Source organism: Sabethes cyaneus, chromosome 3, assembly GCF_943734655.1.
Source record: "Sabethes cyaneus chromosome 3, idSabCyanKW18_F2, whole genome shotgun sequence".
Lineage (NCBI taxonomy): Eukaryota > Metazoa > Arthropoda > Insecta > Diptera > Culicidae > Sabethes > Sabethes cyaneus.
This window is the reverse complement of record NC_071355.1, coordinates 178660911-178686953: the sequence shown is the minus strand read 5'-3', so window position 1 is coordinate 178686953 and position 26043 is coordinate 178660911. Positions and strand designations below refer to the sequence as shown.

The 26043-nt window shown below is 38.8% G+C and overlaps 2 protein-coding genes across 2 annotated transcripts; both read right to left on the bottom strand.

Moving 5' to 3' along the window:
* Nucleotides 1-8334: 8334 nt before the first annotated feature.
* LOC128740454 (tRNA-specific adenosine deaminase 1) lies at nt 8335-16997 on the bottom strand. The gene is made up of 2 exons (XM_053835995.1): nt 16019-16997; nt 8335-8683 (listed from the first exon to the last, which is right to left on the bottom strand). Exons 1-2 carry the CDS (start codon nt 16969-16971, stop codon nt 8335-8337), a joined length of 1302 nt encoding a protein of 433 aa, XP_053691970.1. The 5' UTR covers nt 16972-16997.
* Nucleotides 16998-17119: 122 nt separating this feature from the next.
* Nucleotides 17120-25782, bottom strand: LOC128742835 (glyoxal reductase-like). The gene is made up of 6 exons (XM_053839312.1): nt 25625-25782; nt 25290-25370; nt 25123-25230; nt 24782-24895; nt 24484-24656; nt 17120-17481 (listed from the first exon to the last, which is right to left on the bottom strand). The coding sequence occupies exons 1-6, from the start codon at nt 25674-25676 to the stop codon at nt 17131-17133; spliced, it is 879 nt and encodes a 292-aa protein (XP_053695287.1). The 5' UTR covers nt 25677-25782; the 3' UTR covers nt 17120-17130.
* Between the last annotated feature and the right edge of the window lie 261 nt (nt 25783-26043).

Sequence of the window (26043 nt, the reverse complement as noted above, 5' to 3'; positions counted from 1 at the left end):
AAAATGCAGGAGTAATGTTAAAAAAAACACACTTTATTTTCATAGAACTAGTCATTTTCAACACCCGCCAGTGATTATTTTTCGTAAAAACCTGCACATTTCACCATAATTTCAAATTTAATTTCATAAATCAGGGATGCCAATTCGCCTGGTTTTCTATCCGCCAAACTATATATATAGTAACTATAAGTGTGATTAGCGTTGACATCACAGCCGATGATAAAGTCTTTGTTGACTTCTCTGCAGTATTTTACAAACGCCGCAACCTCTTGAGTGGGAGCCTCAGGACAATCACCAGGAAAATAGGCCGATGCTATGATAATATCGGATTTTCCCCTGACGGTTGGTAGGGTAAGGCACGAGTTAAGCAGTGTCACCTATTTTAATCAGTTGAAAATAAATGAGCCGACAATGCACTTTTTTATTCATATTTTCAAAATCTTTTGATAGGATCATCTTCACAAATCACTTAACCATTTGATTCACACAAACACAATTTACTGGGTTTCCGACAAGAAATTTGATGAATTAAAAATTGTTGTCCAAAAATGTACATTTTTCATCTGCTGACGGCAATCGCCACCTCGCTACTAACGAATCCATCACATTTTTCAGCACTGATTACAACTACTCTAAAAGTCAAGCACTCAATTGTCACATACCATATTATTCACTCTCTTTTTTTCTATTATCTAAGGCTTTGTCACTAGCCGAAAGTTTTATTATTTTATAACAAAACTGAAAACAAATTCTGAATTGACGGAACCTGTTCACCAGTAGCAGCAGCTGCAGCAAAACTGATAAACTATCGTGTTGCCAAGACACTGTTTCGGTTCTGGAAATAAGAATTATAGGTTTGAAACTAACTGAAACCTCCAATGGTAAAAACGTGGTTCAATACTTTCAAGAGAAATGTATGTTCATAATTAATTTTTCTTTATTAAAAACAACAGAAAAGATAATTTTCGAAGATAATTTTCGAAGATTTTCTCAGTGATTTAATGAAGCAACGATGTGTTTCAATGTTATTTGCTTTGACAACACTATTCTGAGTCGGACCGTGCTTACTGCTATGTTTACCTCTTTTGTTCTCCCACCATCCTTATGAACAGCGAGTGAGACGAATACCGTTTGCCGAACGGTGCGGTGAGTGTATGCCCCGATAAACAATTTAGACAGATGGCATTTCACGCATCTATGCCGATACGCTATGCCGATTACGCATCAGATGCCGATTAGTAGCTCGCGGATAGGAACGCAAACATACTGAATAGGCGGAAAAGCTCGAGGGATTTTTTCGGGGACGTAAAAAAATTCAGATTTCAGGATTGCTTAAAAAAGCACCTTGAGGGTGAAAATATGTTCGGTCTGATCAAAATGAGTTCCCCAGCTCCAACTTTTAAAGCGGAAAATCAAAAGTTTAGCACAACTATAGTGTCTTCCAATGGTAATAGCTTGAAGAACTAAAGATAGCAAGAAGATTGGTATGCTGATATCCCCCACTTAGTCAACCCATCGCTTGTAATAAGGTAAAACAATCAGTGACCCGCTTAGACTGCTTAAAACCGGTTTTTTTACCCTACTTCAACTCTGATTGCGACGATGTCTCGTTTAATGAACTCTGTAATGGGGAAAAAATTAATATTTGCATTAACCAAGACAGCACTGCCCATAAATGGAAGACAGTCACATCTGCAAAAACGTGCAGCTACGAAAAACGCTGTTGAAGCCACGACAATTTTTCTTTAATATTGAATCGATTTTGGAAACAAATCGTCCAAATCGTCATGAAATCACTTGAATGTACATAACAGAATACTTTTACAAGCAATTGGTTCACAAGTGACCTAAAATTTGTTCCAAAATTTAGAAAAACTGATATGCGAGAATATCAGAATATCTAAACTGATATGTTTAGAAGTTACTGATATGCGTTTATTTGTGCTTGAATAAGCAAGAATAAACGCATAACAGTCACAGGTCACAGGCACAGCATGCCTTGATCCTTGCGTTGTCGGTGGCTCGACAGTACTTTCAAGACCACGTGTTGTTTTGATAATTCACGTGCTCGTTCAATTCAATTGTTCAAAATGCCCTTTTAGACTCAAATCTCTTCCTGGCATTTTCTCCTTTTTATTGTAATTTGTTATCTTGAGTTTACAGTGAGGTCCCATAACGTGTCCGAGTATGACCAATGTGATCCTGGACACTATATGTGACAACAAATGAACTATTTCAAACTAGTTTGGCAATTTCGATTACCGACTTAGAGAAGTCACATGTTGCATTTTAGTTAAATTCAGAAACTGATCCCCGTAGAGGTATCTGGAACATTCACGGACATGTTTAGATGTGGCCAATGTCGTCTTGAGCACTTTATACGACTACCAATAGTCTAGATTTGCCGTGTATTTATAGATGTCACATGATGGGTTTGTTGTAATTCAAGGTGCTTCTATGTTCAAGTCCCATATATTCCGGAACTTGTTCCCACTGTAACTTCGGAATCGTACATCCGATCCAAATTCTCCTCAATAGTGTTCTTCTAGGCCATAAAATCTTCCGTTTAGTAGTTGCTGCAGTCGAATCGGTCCAGGCATTTCCAAAAAACAGATACTTATTGATATATTTTCACTACTGTGACTGTTATGCGTTTATTTGTAATATGGGACTGACATAGTTTGATATTTTTTTCAACATCTTGGGAACAAACATAACTTTTTTGTTTGAAATATTGAAAGAACAGTTAATTTAAAGATGTTTTCCAGGTTTATCTCAAAAGTTGTGAAAAGTCAGATGGGACTGTTATGCATTTATGGGCAGAGCAGCTCTCGGAGAGTCATGCTTGTCATCATAGTATAACTACATGTTCTTGTTTGAATGCCTTGTATTCTTCCTTTATAGGTCCACAGCATCTGTGATAAACCTCCTAGAAAGTATGCCCGATGCAGCTTTCGCATGATGGAGGTTTATCTGCAGAACCCTAGTGTTCTGCATTTTTGTGAATTTTCCGCTCACTAGCATTTGGGAGAGAAGCATTTGGTCCCACTTGGCCCTGGCACCGCCATACTGTCAAGATCCATGGGCATGGGAGACTCACCTCTATGAGTCTTCTCTTTACCAGAATCACTGTTGGGAGCCATTTGAGCGTTCTGTGGAACCTCCTGTTTGGTTTCACTAGCTCCATGGATCAGCATTCTTGGAATTTTAGACTCAGCGCCAGCGGACCCTTGATTCACTTTAACTTCGCTAGTACTGGCCTCAGAGATTTTTGCCTCCATAGGCTGACTTGTGATTTGACGTTGCCTCGGAGTTGTTTTCCTCAGCTGGGTTTCTCCAAACCGAAAATTTATGATGAAGTTCAAATTCGCGAGTTGACGCTCGCTGCAGAATTCGCCATTTATCAGTAACTAGATTCTCATTCTGATTCTCTATGAGTCTTCTGATTCTCTCGTTATCGAATGACGCGCTTTGTGGGAAGAAAGCATGATAGATTTCTGGACGCGGAATGTTCTTTGCATCCAGAGCAAGGAGTCTTGATCCTTCCCATAGTGATAAGCCAGGAACCACTTCCTTTAACCACTCCGAAGTTTCCTGGTGTTTACAAGAAAGAACCAGATACCCGGACTTATACGAGCAGTTAAAGAACTTAGGTTTAACCTGCTCGTTACGTTGTTGCTCTATGGCTGTTAGTAGAGCATCTTGTATGGAATCTAGTTGTGCCGTACTCAGTTCAGTGCTGGGATAGTCCTCTGAGAGGATCCCAACTCTGATCTGACCTGCGGCCTCCCTGTAGGAGACACCAGTAGTGGAGTCCGAGGGAAGCTTGGGGGCTTCTTTCGTAGACCTTACTCTTGTTCCTCTCTTTCGAGCGGGATGGGTGGTTTGCTTTCGCACGACCTGTCCCACTCGCTCTCTAGGGCATAGAATTCGCTTCTGTTTTTTGGGGATCGGCTTTTCTCCGCTGCTTGGCAGCTCGGATCCTCGTTGCCTTTTACCTGACACAGAAGCAGATTGTGTTAACACTTGCTCCCGTGCCTCGTATGCAGGAAGCCCAGAGACAAACAAACTCTTTAACTTCTTTTTCTGAGCTTTAGTCAGGTTTCGTTTCCACGGAATATCATTCTCAGCTGGACCTTCCACTTTAGGTCCAGATCTGATTGTGACGGTTATTCCGTCGCTTTCGTCGACTCACAACGAGTCGGCGTGTTGAGAATAGACGAGGAACAAGACGGAACCTCTGCTAACGCATCGTTCAATTCCTGATCCTCCCCTATGCTCATCTCCTCCTCCTTCGTTTCCGGCAGAGAGAGGCTGCCGGAGCTCTGTGTTTTATTTATATTAAGACTCTCCATATGAATCCCACGAGTAGCTCGGTAAAAGATGGTCCGCTGCATCAGTGACCGACTTAATGCAGTAAGGGCAAAAACAGGCTCCGTTAGCGGCTGAGTATTTCTAGAACCCCCTCCACCATTCATCCCTCGGCACGGGTCGCAAGACACCTTGGATTAGGGGTTTATCCATTAAGATTTTTACGTGATAGCCATGGATAACAGTTATTAAAACCATCCTTCTTAGGGGCTTTGGACTCTCTGCTCAGGTTCTTAGTATTTCCAGGTTCATCGAACGTGTTACTACCAAGATCCGTCATTTGCAGGCGAAGAATTTACACTCCGCCTTCGCATGAGTGCCCCCTTCTCTGTGCGCATACGACCCTAGTTTCCACCGGTTGTCCGATTTCCACTAAGGAACGTATCCCGGATGGTACCACGAGGAGGTAGAGATAGGAGTTGCCAACTAAGAGGCTGCAGAACTTCGTGGAAGTTCTGGAGCGCATTATTCGACCATTTACCATCCGAGGAGTCAGATAAAATAAAGCATCAAAATATTCTCCGTGATCGTATGACATGTCGCCTAATTTCGCCGAAACCCTTCCGGAATGGGTCACGAACCATCATAAGAATCTTCCACAGCCCGAAAACTCCAGTATACAAATTTTTCACGACAATCGGTTCAGTAATTTCCGAGTCTGTAAGGTACATACAGAAAAACAGACGGAAATTCCTTTTTATAGGTATAGAAGATATGAGCAAGCTGCCCGTTAAAATTTGTCCATGGCAATATAAAATAACTGGCATTTACCATTTTGATGGCCTTTTTCTTTTTTAATAACAGAGAAATCAAAATAATTCCAGCTCAACATTCTTAGGATCACAAATATTCGAAAATATTCTGCTTTTCTAATTTTTATGGCGTGCATACCAAAAACAATTTTTTTTTATTTGCAGACTAAGTTTTTTCTGCATAGATAACATACAAAATATTTAGAAATGTTTAGTTATTGAGGATTTTTTTCAGAGAAATAGTTGTGAAAATTCAATGGAGACGCATAGTGGTTTGCTTTTACCTGCAATGAAACGGATATTTCTGGTAAGACAAACCAAAATTTTCCATTGATGATCTATATGCTAATGATTGTGACCTTCGGAGATAGCAAAAAAAAAGGTTTACCTTCCGCTATCAGATAAATAAATAAATAACTAAATAACTAACCTTGGGGTGAACTAAAGAGATGTTAGAGAAACTCGAAAGTAAAATCTGCAATAGCAGCAACGGATATTTTCTTTGGAGTTGGGTAACCAAAAATTATTAACAATTACAGTGGTAACCCGATTTTGTCACTCCCCGATTTTATCACTCCCCGATTTTGTCACCCCCGATTTTGTCACGTTTTTGACCCGATTTTGTCACCCCCGATTTTGTCACGTTTTTTACCCGATTTTGTCACGTTTTTGATTTATCAAAAGCTTAGTTTGAAAATCATTTTGAAACATGTCAAATGTGTTAAAACACTGTGAAAAGAACTGTGTTGATTATCGTGGAGTTTTCACAAAAGTTGTTTCTTATCTCCACAACTATAATAGCTAGAAGGTCACTTTCTTTGACAAAGTTCTTTACAATCATCTTCTCAAAAATTTTGTAGAACATTGTTTTGCTCTATCTCTTACTGCTTGAAAAATAAATTTTCTATCTTACTTTTAGGGGGGTTAATCAAAGAATCGTTCATACCAAAAGAAAGAGCTTTTTACGCTATGAAATTTCTATGAACATAGTTAACCACTATAATCAACCATTTCGGCGCAATTAAAAAACGCGTGTTTCCATACCTGGGGGACTGCTGTGAACAGGTGACAAATGTCCACAGAGAGGTAGATGGAAGTGCGAAATGTCCTAAAAGTGATCAGAATGAAATATATGTAGTTCGTTCTAAGTTATCTGCAAAAAAATAGAAATTGAAAAAATACCCGATTTTGTCACTGTTCCGTTTTTGTCACCCCTAAATTCATCATGGGGGTGACAAAATCGGGTCATTACTGTATTCAGAAATACAACAAAAACGTCATATTTGTATTTCCGGTTAGATTTGATATCTGATATCTTATTCATTATTCATAAAATAACATAAATAAAACATTTCAATTCTAACGGGCACTCGCTTGTGATTAAGTTCGTTCAGTAGAAAAAAGATGCTTCCAGTGCAGAGCATCCAACCGCAAAAAAAACAATATTTTATTATCTAGCCGCCCATATTCACAGAATGGTTTAAAAATGCATCGTGCAGGTCGTTATAAATGTGGGTTGTTGTAAAACATTCAAGTCTTTCCAAGCGCGGGTCACCCACTGGGTCGCTCTGGAAAATAATAGACTGACATCCATAACTCGAATGCTTTTTTCCTTCGTACCTAGTAGGTAGTAGCTATTTACACCAAACAAAATTCTATTTTAGCTCCGATTTGGAGTACAATAGACCGCATACCGTGCTCCATGCACAGTGTTGTTTATTTTCCATGTTTTCTCCGCCTGAATGCTGCAGTTTGACGCTAAGCTGGAAAATAACTTCATTCCGGTATTAATTGAGACGTCTGGCACCGCTGACAGAAAATTTGCTTCAGCTCTAGCCGATTAAAAAATGAACAATAATTTTTTTTGGGTAAATACCAAAACGGATTGGGTAAATACCAAAACGGATTGGGTCACAACTCATCGTAAACATATTTCCACGTGGGCGCTAAACCTTAAACGGCCATACCTACAGAGTTAGAATTGTATTAAAATCGTCCCGCAGCTCGACAGAATTCGCGATCACGAAAAACAGACTAAGGTTTATCATTTTAGTTTTTGCTTTTCTAGTGTGATATTTTTTTGGAGTTCACCAGTTATTTGATTTTTGCAGAAATCGTTTTGCAATAGAGAACAAATTAGATTTATTGAATATTAGAATTACATTTTGATTGCCATTTTGATTTCACCACTGATTTTCACGCGAAACTAGTGTAGACACAGAACTGAAAGAAAAAAAATTTAAAAACCAAAAAATCAATGTTAACCTGTCAATTATTATCGAATCCATTTATGTGTTTTATTTTTCTGTTGAAAGTTTAACACTCGGCTTAAAGAATAAGTTACCCATTGATGATCAAAGAAAATCTATTTTATGAGTCTTATAATATAAAGCGAACAGTTTCTGGTTCTTATAAAACATTATAAAACTTAGCTTAACATCACTTAACGCGATACGAAATTATCCTGTATAAAACCAAAGCACATCTTGCAGCTAATGTCCTGGTCCGGTCTCCAGATATATCGTTGTCAACGTTATTGCAGTTTTGAAATTGATAGCACCAATTCGTATTGTTCTCGCTATATACACCGACTGGTCAAGTGTATGTGAATGCCACACATACAAAGAGCATGAACCATTACTAAGTGCCAAAATAGAAACTAAAAAAGCAATAAAACTATTCACAAAATGTGATTTTGACCGAAAATTCCCATGAGGAAAAATAAAACAATTTATGTTATGGCCATACATAATGTTCATGACGTTTTTCAAATTTCAAGCAAAAAGCGAACTGCATCGGACCATCAATCAGACCGAACATAAATGAATGCCTTCAACAGAATATGATAGATCATTTCCGAACGATTGCAGCGCCCTACCAGAGGAAAGCACTTGATTTGTTCGTGCCTTGTTGTGATTTCTATGCAACTTAACCTACATGACTAAAATGAAAGGAACTACATGCGCTGTTTTGAAACTTAATATTTGATGAACTTATATTTAATAAGAAATTCGTTTTATAGGTACAGATTAACCATATTTGATTAATTTACTCACCAGGGTTTCATTAATACAATTCCTACATTTCTAATGTTTTATTGTCATTAAAAAGAAAAAATGAATTGGAGACTAATAGCTACTACTCAGTTGTAGAGTAAAAATTACATGTAATATGATATGTAAGAATAGTTTGAATCGTTAAATATTCATAATCAAAGGGTAAAATGCTCCAAACCGGATGGTTTTTCACTCCACACTCGAAAGACTCGAGCGCGCAGTTGATGCCACTGTTCGCGGTATGCCCGAGAGTTTGCCTTTGCGTCACCGTAGCGCAACCCGTTGGAATCAGCCACATCCTGTACCGTGCCAGACGGCGATAAATTTATCTCAGCGTCAGAGAAACTTGTCCCACCAGCCACAACCGGTGTCCGGAGCTCGTTCCGCGCGGCAACGAATGCCGAGTATAATTCAATTTTCGAGATCTTGAGCCGAGCTGCCGGTGTGCCGAGGTTCTTCTTGATAGTGCCCTGTCGCCGACCGCTGATTTCCACCTCAAGCTCTCTGAATGTCGGCACAGCGGAACAGGAACGGAAGATGATGGAACGGGCGCACACCGAAAGCCGAATGCAAGTCAACAGTCGATGGCCAACACCGTAGAAGCAGCAGCAGGAGCGCGTAATTGTGTATTTGCACCCAGGACCACGGCGGGAAGCAGATTTGAAAGAAAATAAGAAAATAATTATCCACCGTTAATTATAATCACAAACGAGAAAATAGTAAGCTCTCACAGGTAGTTGAATGACGGTGTAGAAAAGCGGTAAGAAATAATTGTTCCATCTCCTTTCAAATGGAATTAAAAATTACAAGCTGCAGCTGAAGCTGCAAGCGGTTCGAGTGACTGAATCTAGGCTACTTCCAGGTTCAATTTTATAGCTGAAGTGCATACCGGTGATTGTGAAAAAGTATTACGCTTCCAAACCACAAAGAAAGAGTATTTTGTATTCTTTTCTCGATCGTTTCTTCACATTCAACTTTGTTGAAATCATCTTAAGTTCAAAAAAATCTAAATTAATTGCGATTCAGACCAGCTTTGAACCATCAATAAGGGAAATTGTTACATACCTTGTCATTTTAAGAATGTATAACATCACAGAAAACAGAATAATCAGACTAGAAGCTTACTTTGAGATAAAAAGTTGTCTTTGAAATGGACACAATAGTACACATTTTTTGCCTGGCATTCCCGTTTCAATTACCTTTTCGGATTATCAAGTACCTAATTGAAAATGTAATGAAATGAGAAAAACCAGAATGTTGAGGCTAGCAAACAAAACGACGCTGCAGTAATTATGTAATTTTTTTTTTCAGAATTAAATTAAACGCATCAAAAGGCATTCGAATGCATCGAAATGATTTGATTACGCAAACCGAGGTGAAATAATTATGCTAATGAAAATCGAATGGGAAACATTTTCGTGCTGTATCAGCCCTATCAATAAATGGAAATCCATCTTTCGCTTCTGGTTTTTGAAAACTTTTCAACATCAAGTCAAACGCAGTGTATTTAATCTTAAAAGCTCGTTTAAACAAAAAAGAAATCCTAAGAACGGTCCAGTATAATCCAATGTAAAATATACGAGAAATATGGATTTTCATCTGAAGTAGATGTAAACTTATCACAATCCACGAAATCTGTAAAATATTTAATAACTGTGAAATGAATCAATAAAATTAGTATATCGATAAAATCAGGGGTGACATTGCGCATCCTGTTTCGAGTGATTTTCGTTCGAGACGCCCATTTGTTTAACGTGGTCGAAACGAACCAAAATCACTCGAAACGAGATGCGCAATGTCACCCCAGTATATCTATAGGGAAACTGTGGGTAAGACGAACAGGGTGGGTAAGACGGACAGGTGGTTGATTCTACTAGTTAAGCACTAAAATTCGTAAATGTTTTGATGGGCATCCAACCATCTTGCTATCTCATGATGTCTGAACATTCCCATCATCATTTAGAACTTTCCAATTTTGATAAAGTGCAGAAAAACTAAAAATTGGAAAGAATACTGCGTCTGGATATAACTTTTTTTCCATCGAAATTAAGCTTTTTGAGTGGTTTAATTCCAAAATGTTGCCCATAGCGTGAAGTATTTCGATTGAATACCTTTTCAAGCAACGTCTGCATTGAAATAATACGTAATTTTCTTTGCGTATGAAAAATTGTGAATACTTTAAAAAAATGTATAATGATGGGGTGAAATGGACAACTGCTAGTGTGGGTAAGATGGTCAATGAACATATTATAATAAAATGGTTGATTTTGCTTCTTAGTGATATCTCAAGCATATAAATGAAAATTTAACCGGCAAACGTGAACTTCAAACAAATTAGCAGCGGCCAGGCATGAAACAGTTTTTGGAATGCTTGTTCATATTGCCGCTGCCAAACAATTTTCTATTGGCTGCCTCTATTGGGAGGGGGTGGACTGCCCCCTTCATTTTTTGCACGCTACACTACCATATTTTACGTATTCAATTTGTTAAGGGTCAAAAATAATAATATGCTCTCAGTTGGGGCGATTTACAATACCTGTCCATCTTACCCCCACACATTGTCCGTTTCACCCGCAGCACTAAGAAAGTTCACTTTTTCGGACCATTTTTAAAACTCAAAATACTCATTGAAAAACATTTTTTGTTAAATATTTCACTAGCTGCTTTTGAAAACAATATATTGAACTGAAGTAAACTGCATTTAGATTTTATAAATCATAAGTTCTCTGTATTATATTAGCTATTCTTCTTAACCTGTTTGTCTTACCCACAGTTCCCCTACAAATTTTTTATTCTTATAACCATTCGTATTTATCAATTCTGTCAGTCAATTAATCAGTTTATAAACAAATTCAGAAAATCTGAAGAGAAAATTGTCGAATCCGAGTTCGTCGGTAGCCAACTCGAAGAATGCCAAGATACTTCGCACACGTTCTAATTAAACTACACCGAATTCAAGCGTAGCTTCTATCGACCGACACATCATCTTTTAAGATGAATGCCGATCTATTTCCTATTCAACTAAGAACAATTTCTTTTTCCGAAATACTTGCGAAGATGCAGAGGATTCCCTGGTCTTTAGTAGCAACAAGTATTGGACTAACATTCCCTCCCATTCCATCAGGTTCCGTATTCGGACGTGGCCGGCGTCGGTATTGATCAGCATGTGGGAGAGGTTGGACAATGAGGAATAGCCTGTTGTCCCAAGCATGGTTTTTCCCGCCATCATTTTGCAATTTTCATCGATCCTGGTCAATAACGGAGCATCAGCACGCGGGCGGTATCCAATGCTTATGCTTAAATTCAGAAAACCTGGAGAGTAATGTCACAGAACAGAAGTGGAAGATTGAACAACACGGTGATTATAAATGGTAACAGAGTCTCTTTTAATTTTGTCTTTCTTTTGGATGGTTTTCGTATAGAAAGGAATAACAGAAATAGGGTTTACACACTAACACATATACGACTTCTGGGAATTTTTTCGCGGCCCTTATGCTCAACAACAAACGAGCTCGGAGAGAAATGAGAGTATGTATGTGTTAGCTCTCTCTCTCTCTTTTTGTTAATATATTTTGTTTTGTTTATGCTTGCCCAGTTTTGCTCAAAATGGCGTCGGAACAAGAAGCATTTCGGGAGCGCGTTATACACTTTTAGAAACTGCAACAGAAATCTCGGGACAAAGTATACGATACAACATTTAAAAAGCAAATATGTTGCGCCTTTGACTGTTTACCATATCCTAAGATGCCCAACTATTCGCAACCAAGTAACGAACTTGAATCTGAACGATACTAAATTTTTCGTAACACATTTAAATAAATGCTGCCTATTGCAGGGAGAAGGGTAAGCCTCTTGAATAAAGAACGTTCGAAGTAGACACTTTATATACAACTTGGATGCACTCTAAAAGTTCCCTCCAGTTTATTCAATAGGTTTCTACAAGTGGCATTGGATGTTTAAATCTGACAATCTACCAATCTCAAAGTTGACCTAGCCAGATTCTTAACATGAACTAACTAAAGATTAATACACAATTCTGTGGATATTAAATTACAAATAGAGCACTTTTGCTAAAGTTACCGCCTACAAATTTTAATTTATAAATTAAGTCATTCCTGTCTTGACTTCCCAACGCTTTACAGAATGCTCGTACATTAAAACTCGCAAAAATGTCCAATCATCCAAAGTCTCTGTGAATTATGTGTTAATAATTCCTTTTGGTACACCTGGAAGCGACAGATTCCAAAAATCTATTTTTTTTATTAGAGTGCATCGGAAGACCCCTCGATTGTTTACGCTTTGATATTTTGACATGTTTTGAAGTAAACGGCTAGACATGCTTTTATAGACGTGATCGCGTTTGATTCGGTTGAAAAAAATTTAGAACGTAGTGATTTCGAAAGCGACTCCGTTGTGTATCCGAAAATTGGTGGTTCGTGATGTAGACCAAACCTCGTGTTTTTAGTCTTGGCCTTGAAATGGTTCGTGATGTGCAAAATGATGAATCGCACCGGGCCGTCGTTAGGAAGTACAGTATCAGCAAGGTAGCGAGTGGGAAAATTCTTCTGAAACCAAAAATGCTCAGATGAGTAATGGATCACCCTGACAGACATAGGAAGCGCAAAACGGGTACAAAAACAGCCACCAAGATCATGTGCGAAGTCAAGAGGAATCCGAGAGTAACCTTCCGCGAAATTCAGAAAACCCTGGAAGAGGAAATATGAATGATGGTCTAGTGATGTTTTTCGTGGGGTGGAGTGAAATGACGGAAAATACATCAACATCCTGTGGCAAAATCTGGAATTTTCGATGATCTAGAGCTAGACGGGCCACAACGAGAAGTTCATAATTCCGCAAGACAACGATTGGAAGCATATTGCCCATAAGCCCAACTTCCCAAGTAGTATTTTCGGATCAAATTGCTGAAATTGTCTCTACAAAGCCCACACCACAACCCTATTGAGAATTTAAGGATGATTGACACTTAGACCGTATGAATAAAACAGTTTGCTTTGCTTTTCCCGTGTAAATCTTATGGGAGAGTTTGCTTTAACTCTTTTATTCATACGGCCTAATAGTTAACAAAACTCGTATTACCAACAAAAATAACTATTTTAAAGACCTGGAGTGTGCCTGGGAAGAACTAGATCCACAGCACCTAAAGAACCTGGAGGAAAGAATGCCGAAGTGCCTACAGCAGCATTTTTTTCCACGCAAAGATTTCCACAAGGCCACCTGGAGATCAACGAACATTGAACCATATCGACCATATTCTCATCGACGGGCGGTTTTCTTGAGCATCACCAACACACACTCGATCGACTCGGATCATTACCTATTCTGAAACAAAAACCATGGTATCTCGCACAATTTTGCAGAAAACGCATGCTTTTTGTAAGTCCCAGTAAAAGGCTATTCAAATTTACCATGATTCTTGTACAAGTAATGTTCTCAGATAATTTTACCACCTTTCATGGTCATGTCTAGTAATTTTGACTACGATTCTGTTATTTTTGTTATGTATCGGGGTAACGCCGAAATTAACGCATAGTAATTTTGACCAGAACACTGCTTAAGCTAAACAGAAATCTTTACTGCAAAAATTCACCGGTGTGTCCTCTTAGTTTTACCCTCTAATATGGTAACAATTACCATGATTCTTGTTTCAGTGTAGTAACAGTACATATGCGCGCAAATCTCTCATGACAAAGCTATCCTCCTGGACCAAATACCTATTCAGCAATAAACAACCCGTAATTTGATGATAACTTCGCGCTACTACTGAGCTGAGGTGCTTCGGTCCTCGAAGACGGACTAGAACTATTCCTGGCTCGTGACACCCGTAAGTTCTATGAGAGGGTGAACCGATTTCACAAAAGATACATACGATTTCACAAAAGATTCACAAAAGATACATACATACATACCTACTGAAGCCTGAAATGTGTAGGAATGACGAACGGACCACACGAGCGTGACGTGGAAGTAGTTCTACGATGAGCATGTCAAAAGTTATAACCGTCTAGGACATTACCATTCTTTACCGGCAGACTTCGCAGCCGGTTATTTGAGTACAGGACAATTACGAGACTAGTGCAACGACTCTGGCAGCACCGTCCAGCCGAGATTCGAACGTTCGATGTCTGGCTTGATCGAGCAGCATCGTACCTCGAATCTGACTGGACGGAAGAGGGTATCAATGCCGATATAATAGATGGTGGCGAATCGGAATCTTGTATAGAAATATCTTATATATCTCGATTGCAATTGAGATTTACGAAGTCATATCTGAAAGAAAAAGTTCAGACCACATAACCTTTTATACAGCGGGTTTCAGAACATGCAGCTTAATACTCCGGAATATATGATTTAGATATAACTTAATATTACAATCATCTATACTGCTTTATAACACACAATCACAGTCGCGATTTGTATATGAGGACTCGCACGACTGCAAAACAACTCATTGTTCACTTTATTTTGACATACTAATCATCATTATACAATTCCAATGTAAAATTGACATGCGTACGATTTAATGTGAACTTTCTATTAGGATTTTCTTTTGTTATCTGGGTAGTAGTGTCCCAGCACTTGGATTCCAAAAGGTCAAACGAGAAATCGAATTACTGAAAATTAATAAAGTCATCAGAAAAGACCAACTCTCGGCATAACTCTACAAAAATGGTACCACTAACAATGACGCTTAATTGGATATTTTTTAAAGAAATGGTATGAAGAAAAATTCCCTGCGGAGGAGTAGAACTGGAATTTATCTCATCTGTCAAAAAAAGTAATCAGTTCGATCGCTGTAATCACCGCAGTATTACCCTGATCAACATCGCGATACAATCGAGCACGAAAAGCTATGGTAGATAAAGCACGACTACGGTTTTCCGGATAAACTAACGTGCCTTACAAACATTTATGTTGAATAGTAGCTTATTCAACCGTTGTACAGCCAATTTCCGGGTAATAAGCGCATGATAAGCTGTTATTCAACAAAAATGATTGTTGGGTGGCTGATCAAAGCTGCCCTGGAGCGAGTGATGTGCTACGTACGTGTTTCGGGAACACTCTAAAGTGCTTTCGAATCGCGCAAAATTCGCGGTTGCGGAATGGGATTAGGCTGTCCTACATGCTATTGACCATCACTGTTGAAGGTGTGAGCTGGCGAGCGGACTTTGAAACGATCTTCACCTAGAGTAGCCAACTTCCAGCCTCTACGAATGACTACGAATGTTTTCTCATGATAAAATCGTTTGCCGATGCTCGGCGCAAATATTCATTTTGTACATTTACCAACCTCTGCTTCTCAGCAACGCATTTAAGGTGTAAGTAGGGCCTACTTCTCCCTTCGCAAGAAATTTCGATAGGCGTATAATCGCCGCCAAAACAACTGTCGATGCACAAAACGCTAACCAGACCGATAATTCTTTACAGACTCGAGTCTGTGGCTTAACTTACGGAAGATATACGTGCGCTTGTCATATTTGTACGAAAGTATTGAAAAATATCGTGGATGCTGAATGCTTCATGACGAAGTTATTCCCGTAGTCTCACTGTGCCCTACTACTTTTTTAGTCTATCAATTTAAAAACATAGCTTAAGCTTTTCATTAATTTGAAATATTTAGGTATTTAAAAACTGAATGTAAACAGAGAAAAAATTTGAGCAGTAGAGGTTTTATTTGTTTTTCGTTTTTATGAGAACCTCCTAATTTTCAGTTATAAATTATGTCAAATTTAACCGAACCAAAAATTTGTTATGTATCCTTGTCACTTACAATGGAATACCTTTAATTTGAGCATTGTTTCAAACTTAACTCTAACTCACCTTTCAACACCTTTGCACCAAGCAATACCTCCAGGAGCTGGCTGAAATTTTTTCCCCGGCTCAACACTTCTATTCCTCCGAAACGGAAACATAAGCTTGTTAGAAGCTGCACAAACCACAGGCCGATTCAATTTAAATGGTGATTGTAAAATTTCCTGCAATTCTTCAACATTCCAACGTTTCCACAGTGCTCGTTCGATCGCTTCTTTGCTATAATCAGTACCGTCACAAATGACGATCGTTTCCAGATAGATCGGTTTCTCCAGTAGTGTCATGAGCAAGGAACCTTGCACGCCAAGCACGTTCCATCGTGCCATCTTGTCGCTACATGAGAGCGACAAAGTTCGAATGCCCTTACCTGGCTTTGTTCTGATCATTCCAATTGTCTGTGACATTGGATCAGTTCCTTCGGAACTAATCAATTTACCCCCAGTCATACCATCTGCTGTTTTTGAACTGGTTTCAGTATCACAGGAGGCATCTTTGCACAATTTCATTTTCTTAGCCAAAGGTTCATGTTCGACGGCATCAGATACGTCAAAAATGCTTGCATCTCCACATGGGCTATGGGTTGTGAAGAAGTGGAACGAAACATTGCTTTTTAAGCGGAATAATCTAGTTGACGTGTTGTGTTCAAAAATACTACATTCGTTGGATAAGGATTTTCTCATTTGGCTTAACAAATATCGTAAAAATGCTCTTCTGGTCAATACTTCAGCGTGGCTATCGTTGAGAATATCACCCTTAGAACTCAACTGATTCGATCCCAAGCATTTTGTCCCTGTACCAAGTGCTACAACATCCATTTTTACGTTATCATCTTTAGTTTCAACCTGTACAATAGCGGACAATATAGTCCATTCAAAGTCAATCTTTGGCTTTCCAGTTTTCGGCAGGCAACCAAATTTTTCAAGGCAAATTTTCGAAATTTTATTGGCGTCCTCCGGAGCCATGTTCTTAAGCTAAAAATTTATTGCTTGTTGGTAACAATAACAGTTTAACAGTATACCTTCCCGAATAAATAAAACTCACTGAACTATTTGATTTAAAAAGGCACCACATGAATAATGAAAGCGAATTCTATGCTTTAACTTTAACTTTATAGCCGAGCTCTAAACGACCGTATCAGGATCCCACGAGTACCTCGCACCACTGGTGTCTTTCAAACCATCCAACTGCTCCATATCTTCCGCCGGAATTTCAAAGTCTAGCGCAATATTTTCCTCAATGTGATCCTGCGATCGAGCCTTAGGCAAAATGCCGACGTTCCGTTGTACCGCCCAGCGCAGCAGAATCTGTGCCGGTGAACGATGCAGGCGAGTGGCAATGTCGGCAACCACCGGATCGTTCCGCAAATCACTACAAACGGACGTACCGAGCGACGAGTATGCTTGCAGAAATATACCTTCCGAGCGGCACAGTTCGAGCAGCTCCAGCCGGAACAGGTGCGGGTGCCACTCAACCTGAAAATGACAATAGATTTTTTAGTAAAATATGTTTCTATTGAGTCGATTGGAGATTTGAAGATTAAATTGAATTTATCGTTTGAATCCGGAATATCAAATGTAAATGTAAACACTTTGCGGTCGTAATATGTGTAAATAAGTAAGTAACTAAGTGAATTAAATAACTACATTCTTAATTTCTTACCATTTGTTTGCAAGAAAATGTAAGTCTTGAATGTCGAAAAAACCGCAGGTATTTTTATTATTTTTGATTTCCTAAACATTGAGGGATAAGGTACTTAGAGGACTTTTGTGAGGTAATTCAGTTTTTAGTAAAATATTGATGTTAATTAAATTCACATGGAACAAAATGCGATAATTGCGTTGCTCGAACGATATTGCTGTTGAACGAGGAAACGAGGAAAATGTTCCATTCAATTTGACTACAACAGATTTTGAGATAGTGGAATTAAAGGGAACAAATTAAACCACTTCTTCGAGTTTTCCTAAGACGCTCAAAAATCACTAATAGTACTAACTCGATAAAAGGAAGTTTGTTGCATTTCAACATTAACTGCATCGTTTACAATATTTTGTAGCAATCTAATAATTGACAATCAAAAGTATCATCACTCGATCGACAAAAACGTTATTATTACGATGCGTTCTACAGGTTAAATACCACATGTAACAGTGAATACGCGGTCACGTATCACATAAAAAGCTCATCAATTGTTACGAATAGATTACGTCAAACGGTTTTTATGGCAATTAAATTGTTCAACAATTTACCGTGTAATAGTAACAGTAATCGCTCCGCACATTTTAATTGGGTGGGTAGTGGGTACAACTTTGTACCATACTGTTTTGTCAGTCAACAACGGTTGACTGGGAAAAATGAAATTCTCAAATTCAGTTTTTGAAAATCGAAGAGTCAGATCAACCGCAATAGATTAGTCAAAATCAACTGTTATTTTAGTGATTCATTTTTTTTTTTTCTTGAAGCTAGTGTTACATAAAATAGGGCTTTTCAAGAAAAAATTCGCGAAAATAAAAGTTTCCAAGCTGACTTACTCATTAAGATTTGTTACTCTTCTAATATACTAAAGTGACATATAAAATCAAAATTGTCTTTTTGAAAAGTTTTCATTTCAGTGTCAGTGTTGGTTCAACGTTTGGCGGATAGTTCTTATTGGACTGTGTTACATTTCGAAATTCTGTAGAAAAAACACCACGTGAAATGGCTTGTTCATCCCGCACATTTTCAGCAAATATGTAATATTTCTCAACAAAAACTATCAAAACCCTCCGATCAATCTATCTAATAGCGAATTCATTAATCAACTTGGCTTAGGTTGATGAGCACTCAGATTTAATTGAAGTGCTGTCAAGGCGTTCATAAATTAACCGAGAGTTTAGCCCAGTTAAACTGACGACAGCATTCATTTTGAGGCGCATGTTAAAACTGTCTAATTATGGTTTACGGCTCAATATGTCAAACTGCGTATGTCGTTCATAAATTTCGGGTTCGGATTACCGAGGTAGCACCAAACTAAGATTAATTTAAGAATTGCCTATTAGAAAAGATTCAGTTTCCAACCTGCCTGGCAGGGCAACATTTGCTGCACCTACAAGGGAATAGCAATCAGTTTATTCGGGTAGTTGATCCAATAGTTGAGGTAGTACCAATAATTGCGCTACTATTCATTATTAATGCATATTTTCATCACCGTAGCATTTTAAATAAAAAAAATACGTTCTTTATATAAAACAAGTTCTTAGGAGTTCTTAGACTACACCATTTAAAATTAAACCATTATTTGCTAAAATGCCGACTTTCTAAAATCTAATACAACTATAGGCCCAGTTGAAGCGCACAACTATAGACGCTCATTTCTATAGTTGCGCTACAATGTTTTTTCACCTACCAACCTAGCAATGTATACGAAATAACACAATTAAAGGAACACCAAACTTAATTAAGGGAACATTAGCGCAACTATTGGTACAATCGAGGTACAATATAGTTAATCGGAAAATTCGTTTTTTTTTTTTCTTTATAAAACTTCTCATAGAACGAATGCAATTGTCTTGTGTCCTTGTGACAAATACCGTTTGCTTGATAAATTTATAACTCACCAAGAGCGCTCTCTGCGTACCACCCAGTGTGAACTGGGAGTGCGCCGTAAATACTTAAGATAGAGCAATATTTAGTTCAGCAATCTTATGAATAACAACTGACTCTATAAATACTCCGTACATAATATTTTTGAATTTTGCTTAGTTAAGGTGTTACAGTTATATAAGCAAAATAGGTGCACTGAGTGCAGGACAGCCCACACAAGCATTAATTGAAGCATTACCTCAATAAACAAGAAATAAAAAATTACATTGTGCTTAGCTACGCAACTAATGGAGCGTTTACCCTCATCAAATTTAAAAGAATTATAGTCGGAAATATTATATAAGATATACAGTGTCAATTTGATACCGCTATTAAAACTTCGTAATGAGAATACTACATAACAATTGTGTTTTAATAAAATCGTCAACAAAGCGGTAGCAGGTACTTTGTACTAAAATTCCCATAGGAATATTAATTTCCAACCGACCCAATTGCCCAAAAAATGCAGCGCATGGAAATTATTCCGACTAGCGAAATTCGAAAAATGACTAAATCATGTAAACCGTGTCTTCAATCCAGAGCCGGCGTTTAGGCCGGCAAACCTGTTCGATGGAACGGAGCCTCGCGCTTCAGGGGGGCCTTGCGCTTGGTGATGACTAGAGAAAAATGTTATGAATTCTAGTAGACAATCCCTGGCTGTTTACAACACAATTCACTATTCTAAAATATTTGCATGATTTGGATGATTTTCTACCCGTTTTCTTACAAAAAATGGACAGCGTAATATACGAGCTTATCAACATTTTTCGAGCAAGTTTTACTTTATGGGACATATTCCGGATCCGGAGAATTAACGGAAAGTAGACAGATACCGGAAAGTAGGCATACCTAAGGCAGAAAAAGAGAGAAAACCTTGCAAAAGGCTTTCAGAGCAATAAGTTTGACATCAATGTTTTTCAAGTTGATAGAGAAAATCACGGAAAACTATAGCCGCAATGAATTTTTAAAGAACTCTCCGTTATATGGAAATTAACATCCATACCAATACGGTAAATCTACGAAAACTGCACTGTACTGCGTTATGACGTCAATTGAGAAATCGCTCAAACATCAAGAGACGGCACCTTGTGTTTTTCTCGATATTGAAGGTGCTATCGATAAAACGTCCTTTGCTTCAATTTTCACAGCTCTCTTTTAAAATGGAATCGACACAGCATCATGGAGGGATACATCGGTCACGATTTCTGTGATGAAAGGAAATCCACAAGGAATTCTCTCACCCTTGCTTTAGTCACTAGCCAAATCCGAATTTTCAACTCAAACTCTAAATCCGTATTGCTGTACACCTGCGAAACTTGGTGCGTCTGAGCGGAGACAACGCAAAAACTGCAAAAACTGCAGATATTTATTAATCGCTGCCTGCGATAAACCATTCGTACCTGGTGGCCTAACAACTGGATATCTAACGAGGAACTCTATAGTCGATGTCATCAACGGCCGATAGCAACTGAAATTCGCGAACGTAGGTGGCAGTGGATCGGAGTGGATCGGACATCTGTAGGAAAATAACGAACGAGATCTGTAGAGAAGCACTCGACTGGAATTCACAAGAGCAGCGTAGACGTGGCAGACCCAGAGGCTCACGCTGCCGCAGCTTAGCCAACGACATTCGGGCTGTTTATGAGAACCTGTCCTGGCCAAAGGTGAAAACCATGGCGGGTAACGGTCGGCTGTGGAGATCGATCTCTGATTTCATACCTTAGTTCTGCCGGACCGGTGGACAGGGATACGTAAGTAAGTAAGTAAGTAAGTCTTCCATGACACATCTTTGTATCTCTCTGTTGGTGTCATTATTGGCGAGCACCAGAAAGCCCAAATGCACGAATACGCCTACCACTTCAAATTCGTATATATAAACGTATAGGGGGGCATCAGTTTAAGGTCCGAGCAGTGCATCTGAATGCAATAGATCCAAATTTAATTATCAAATGAATTTCACACTAGAGCTGTTGTAGAAGAGTCAAAAGGGGTTAGGCGGACCCACAAGCAGCGAAATCCTTGTGCGCATTCTAGGATTAAAAGAATCTCTTTTCAGCATCCTCCCATGTAATAATCAATTTCGCTACACGTGATGATTTCTTTGTTCGAAGGGCGCAACATAAATATTGTATCAGACCTTCAGGAGCTTTCTCCTAGTGATTCCGGTTGACTACTCACTCCATCCTCCACTTCGTCTAACACTTCGAATTCGTTACTAAAACTGGTGAGAAGCTAATATTTGTCTCCTTGGAGCCTTTTCGTCACATATACTGGGTAACTTCGACGAATTAATGAAACATCCAACTCCACTGGCCTCAATTTACAGTGTGATACACGTTACTGTCATCATTTTAACGACGACAATCGCGTTGAGCGTGAATGATCGGTTACTTTGATCAATCGCATTGAAAACTGTTTTCGATTGATTACGATGTCGTCAGCTAATTTGAAATCCATTAAACCGTGGTGTATCGCTACGTTGTATTCGTAACATTTCGCATTACCTGTCTGTCTCATCGTGAAAATCTGGCGGCGGCAGAACAAACTATTGAGAGAGCTTTGCAATCGGCGATCAATAGCGTGATCAAGCGGTAATTGCAGCAATCCAACTTGTCGCCCTTTTGGTAGATCTGGTCTCAAGATCGTTCCATCATCTCCTCCAATAGGCACTCCTCCCAAATCTTGGCACTTACTTAGCATAGTACTCTAACTATTGCTTTACCACTGTATTATAGAAGCTTTCTCCGTAATTGGTCGATACTAGTGGCATTATTGTTTTATGACCTTCCGCTCTTTTTTTTACAATTTCCTGAAGACTTGGAGCTTGAAAATGACGACCTCTGCACGTATTCCTAGATTTAACCGTTGTGCTTTCTGCCAGTCGACAACCACACTGGTTCGTAAAAAGATCACCATCCAAACGATAATGAAGTTCATCAAAGCTTCTACATGGCAGCCAAGCAGTAATTTTACTGTGCCTATGATATATAATGATACTGATATACTGACAAATCGACAGTCAGGTGGAGAACTTTCAGAGATGACTAAGTAGTAAGGAATAAGAGGAACAAAACAGCAGTAGGAGGAAGGTTGTGAACACTGGATAAGCTGCGGATCCACCAACACAAGAGGTTAAAAAACGATTAGCGAGGTGAAAACGGCATGGCCGCTCGGAAGGACGATATCTTGCATGAATTACCGAGGTACGAGCAACAATTGAACAAACGCTGGAGATGCTCAATTGTAGATACAAAATGCTCCCCCGTGTTCTATTTTCGAGGCCATTATCAGAATTCTTTGTTGACGAATAGTATCGCTCAGCAATCTGCAGACTCATTGACTCGTTGTGGATTTGAAAGCAGCGCACGATTCAATTAAATGAAATTTTGTGTACCTTTATTTTTATTCAGATATATCTGCAAACATAAACAAACCAAGTGAGAATTATTTTCAGCAGGGCTAACGGACCTCATATACATAGACAAATACTGGCACTGGGATCAATAGATTTGTACAGGTTATATTTGTTGAGGTTATATTTAACCGCCCAGTTAGCTTCGAGGGACGATGCTGGTCTAACCAGTCAGTTGTCGTAAGTTCTAATCACGGTTGGGCGGTGATGCTAGAGTCAATAGGATCGTTGCACTAGCCCCGTATCTGTCCTGTAGTCTAATAACCGGCTGCGAAATCTGTCGATAAAGAAGGGTCAACTTTTAAAGACGTTTATAACCCAAGGCTTTGCTTTTAAATTTGTTGAGCAAATCACGTCAAACTTATTTTCGTTTATTTCCGAGTTTTAACAGTAATTGACTAACAGCTGTATCGGAAAAAATGTAACAGCACCAGGTAGATAGGGACTAGTCTGAGACCTCACTGTTATTTAACATTTTAATTTTAATCGACAATTCGCATTTAGTTGCGCAGCAACTTTTATGTAAGATAATTCGCCTTGAATTTAATAGACATACCAGCACCACTACTTGTCTCGGCGTAATAAGGTTTGTTGCAAGATTAGCATGAGAAATTGGGGAAATTCACTCTAATTCGAATTGTTTACATTTCCACTTGATTTGTTTACGTCTAATAAAAAATACCGTTTTCCGATGAAACAGGTTGAGCTGATTCCAAGCAAGCTGTCGAAACATTGGATGGCGTAATCAATAAACTTGCGCTTTATTTTACACCTAATTCAAAATAATAACAAAAAATGACAGCGCTGTCTTCCTGCCCATAACTTATTGGAATTCCTACTATCCCGAGAATTCCTATTTCTCAGTAAACATGATTCCTTTGCCGAATTATAGGTAAGGTATAGAAAGATTCTAACTGTAAAATTCTCCTACATGAATCCTGCTTCCATAAACAAGGCAGCGAAACTTCTACAGAATTTCTCGCAGACAACGACGACATACACTTTCCTTTGTGAGCAACTTCAGCGATTTCGTGTAAATCCTTTTTATTCGCCCAGGTAGTCTGTGACTACGATCCCTAGATAAAGTTCGGTGTCTTATTAGCCTTGTTATTGTCTGTAGGCTATACGAAGAACCACACCACGCATACAACGATATGTTACGATATAAAATAACTGATTCGGCGAAGCTGGTAGTAGTGGAAATACTATTTACTAATAATATCAAGGAAGTAGAAGTTACATAACACACCCCTGGAAATCAAAATATTGCAACGGATTGATTGTGGTAATTATGCCGATAATAATGTACAACAATCCATCGATTTGAAATTGTTTTAAGATTGCAAAAGCTGAATATCCACACTAAGTACTATGCACAGTCGGAATAAGTATGATTATAATGTACAAAACTCCTCGGTCGCTTCAGTTTTACTATGGTTCATACCTGATTTACAGCCGGTTTAACACCATTGCAATCGTCTAACAGTTCGCGTAAGTGGTTAACCATATAGTTGGAAACGCCGATCGATCGACACTTTCCCTCTCGGTGCAGTTTGCAAAGCACATTCCATGTGCGCTTCCGATATTGGGCATTTTCTGGATGGGACACCTGAAGACCTGCAACCAAACGAATTTGTTGCTGTGTAATGCCAGGAGCGCAAAAATACAAAGCATAATTTCCAGAAGCTTATCTAATCAAACGAAACATAACATTCGACTATAGGTCTAGGGAAATGGCTTACCGTTAACGCCGGGCCAATGAATGAGGTAAAGGTCAATATATTCTGTTTGTAAATTGGCCAATGACTTATGTACCAGTTCCTCTACGAATTCTTCGCCTTTGTTGACTTGGGATACTGAAAAAATGTAAGTTGTGTAACAACGCCGAATTGAACAGTAATTTCGTTTGGAAGCTGACGGCTTAAAATAAGAAAAAACACCTAATAACTTCCTTCACCTGATTTACAGTGTAAACTAGAAAGCCACGGTTTTTTTTGAATAAATTACAAGCACAATTACGAATACAGAATCTGACCACGTCAATGGATCAAAGGTGCAATGCCAAAGAATCAATTCAACTTACTCAGCTTAGAAGTAATGAAGATATCTTCCCGCTGTAAATTGTACTTTGGAAGCAGAGTCTTCAGGGCCCGTCCTATATGCTCCTCGTTGCGGTAAACGACGGCAGTGTCTAGCGAAGGCAAATCAGATTAAATTTAAACCGTTTGCAGCTGAGAACTAATTACTAACCGATGTGTCGATAGCCGGCCTTCAGCGCGTAATCCAACGACTCGTAGATCAAATGGTTGCCGCGAATTTGGTACGTACCGACTGTAAGGGGGCAGGGAAATGGACAATAATTTTTATTCGCATTCAAATATATTCAAATGACTTTGTAGCTGAAACATCACATTGGTTATCGACCGAGCCGCGTTGAACTAGATTCAATTTTCAGTATTTTCACGAGTCTCAACACTCGCAAAACAGAAGATTTATTTTTTCTGGAGGAGCAATAAATTTCCTCCTTATCTTCTGTTTGCGCACCCTCAGTTCTAAAAATGTTATTTAATGAAACTTGTACTCACGGCCAATCAATGGAATACTGTAACCTGAATTGAGCTTGAACTTTAGATTCATTATTCACTGAAAACTTGAATAACTTTGCTTTCGAATTAAATCACACACCAAAACTCGGAATACCGCACACAATCGGCAAGCAATGAAGTGATACTGTTTGCGATCGATATCGAACTGTCAGTGTGACTGCCTCTCACAACATGTGACTGTAGACTGTTGCTATATACACTACACAGGCAGTGTATATATTCATACATCACACGCAACAGGTCGCACATGGATCGACCACACCGCAGTCGCAGTGGTGTACAGCTGACAGAAGCTTCAGAACAAAATAAAAACATGCCTGAAGCAGCCATCAAGCGAGTTGGAATGTTTAAAAAGGCAGTTAAAGCTAAAATTTTTTACAAATTTAAAAATAAGGCGG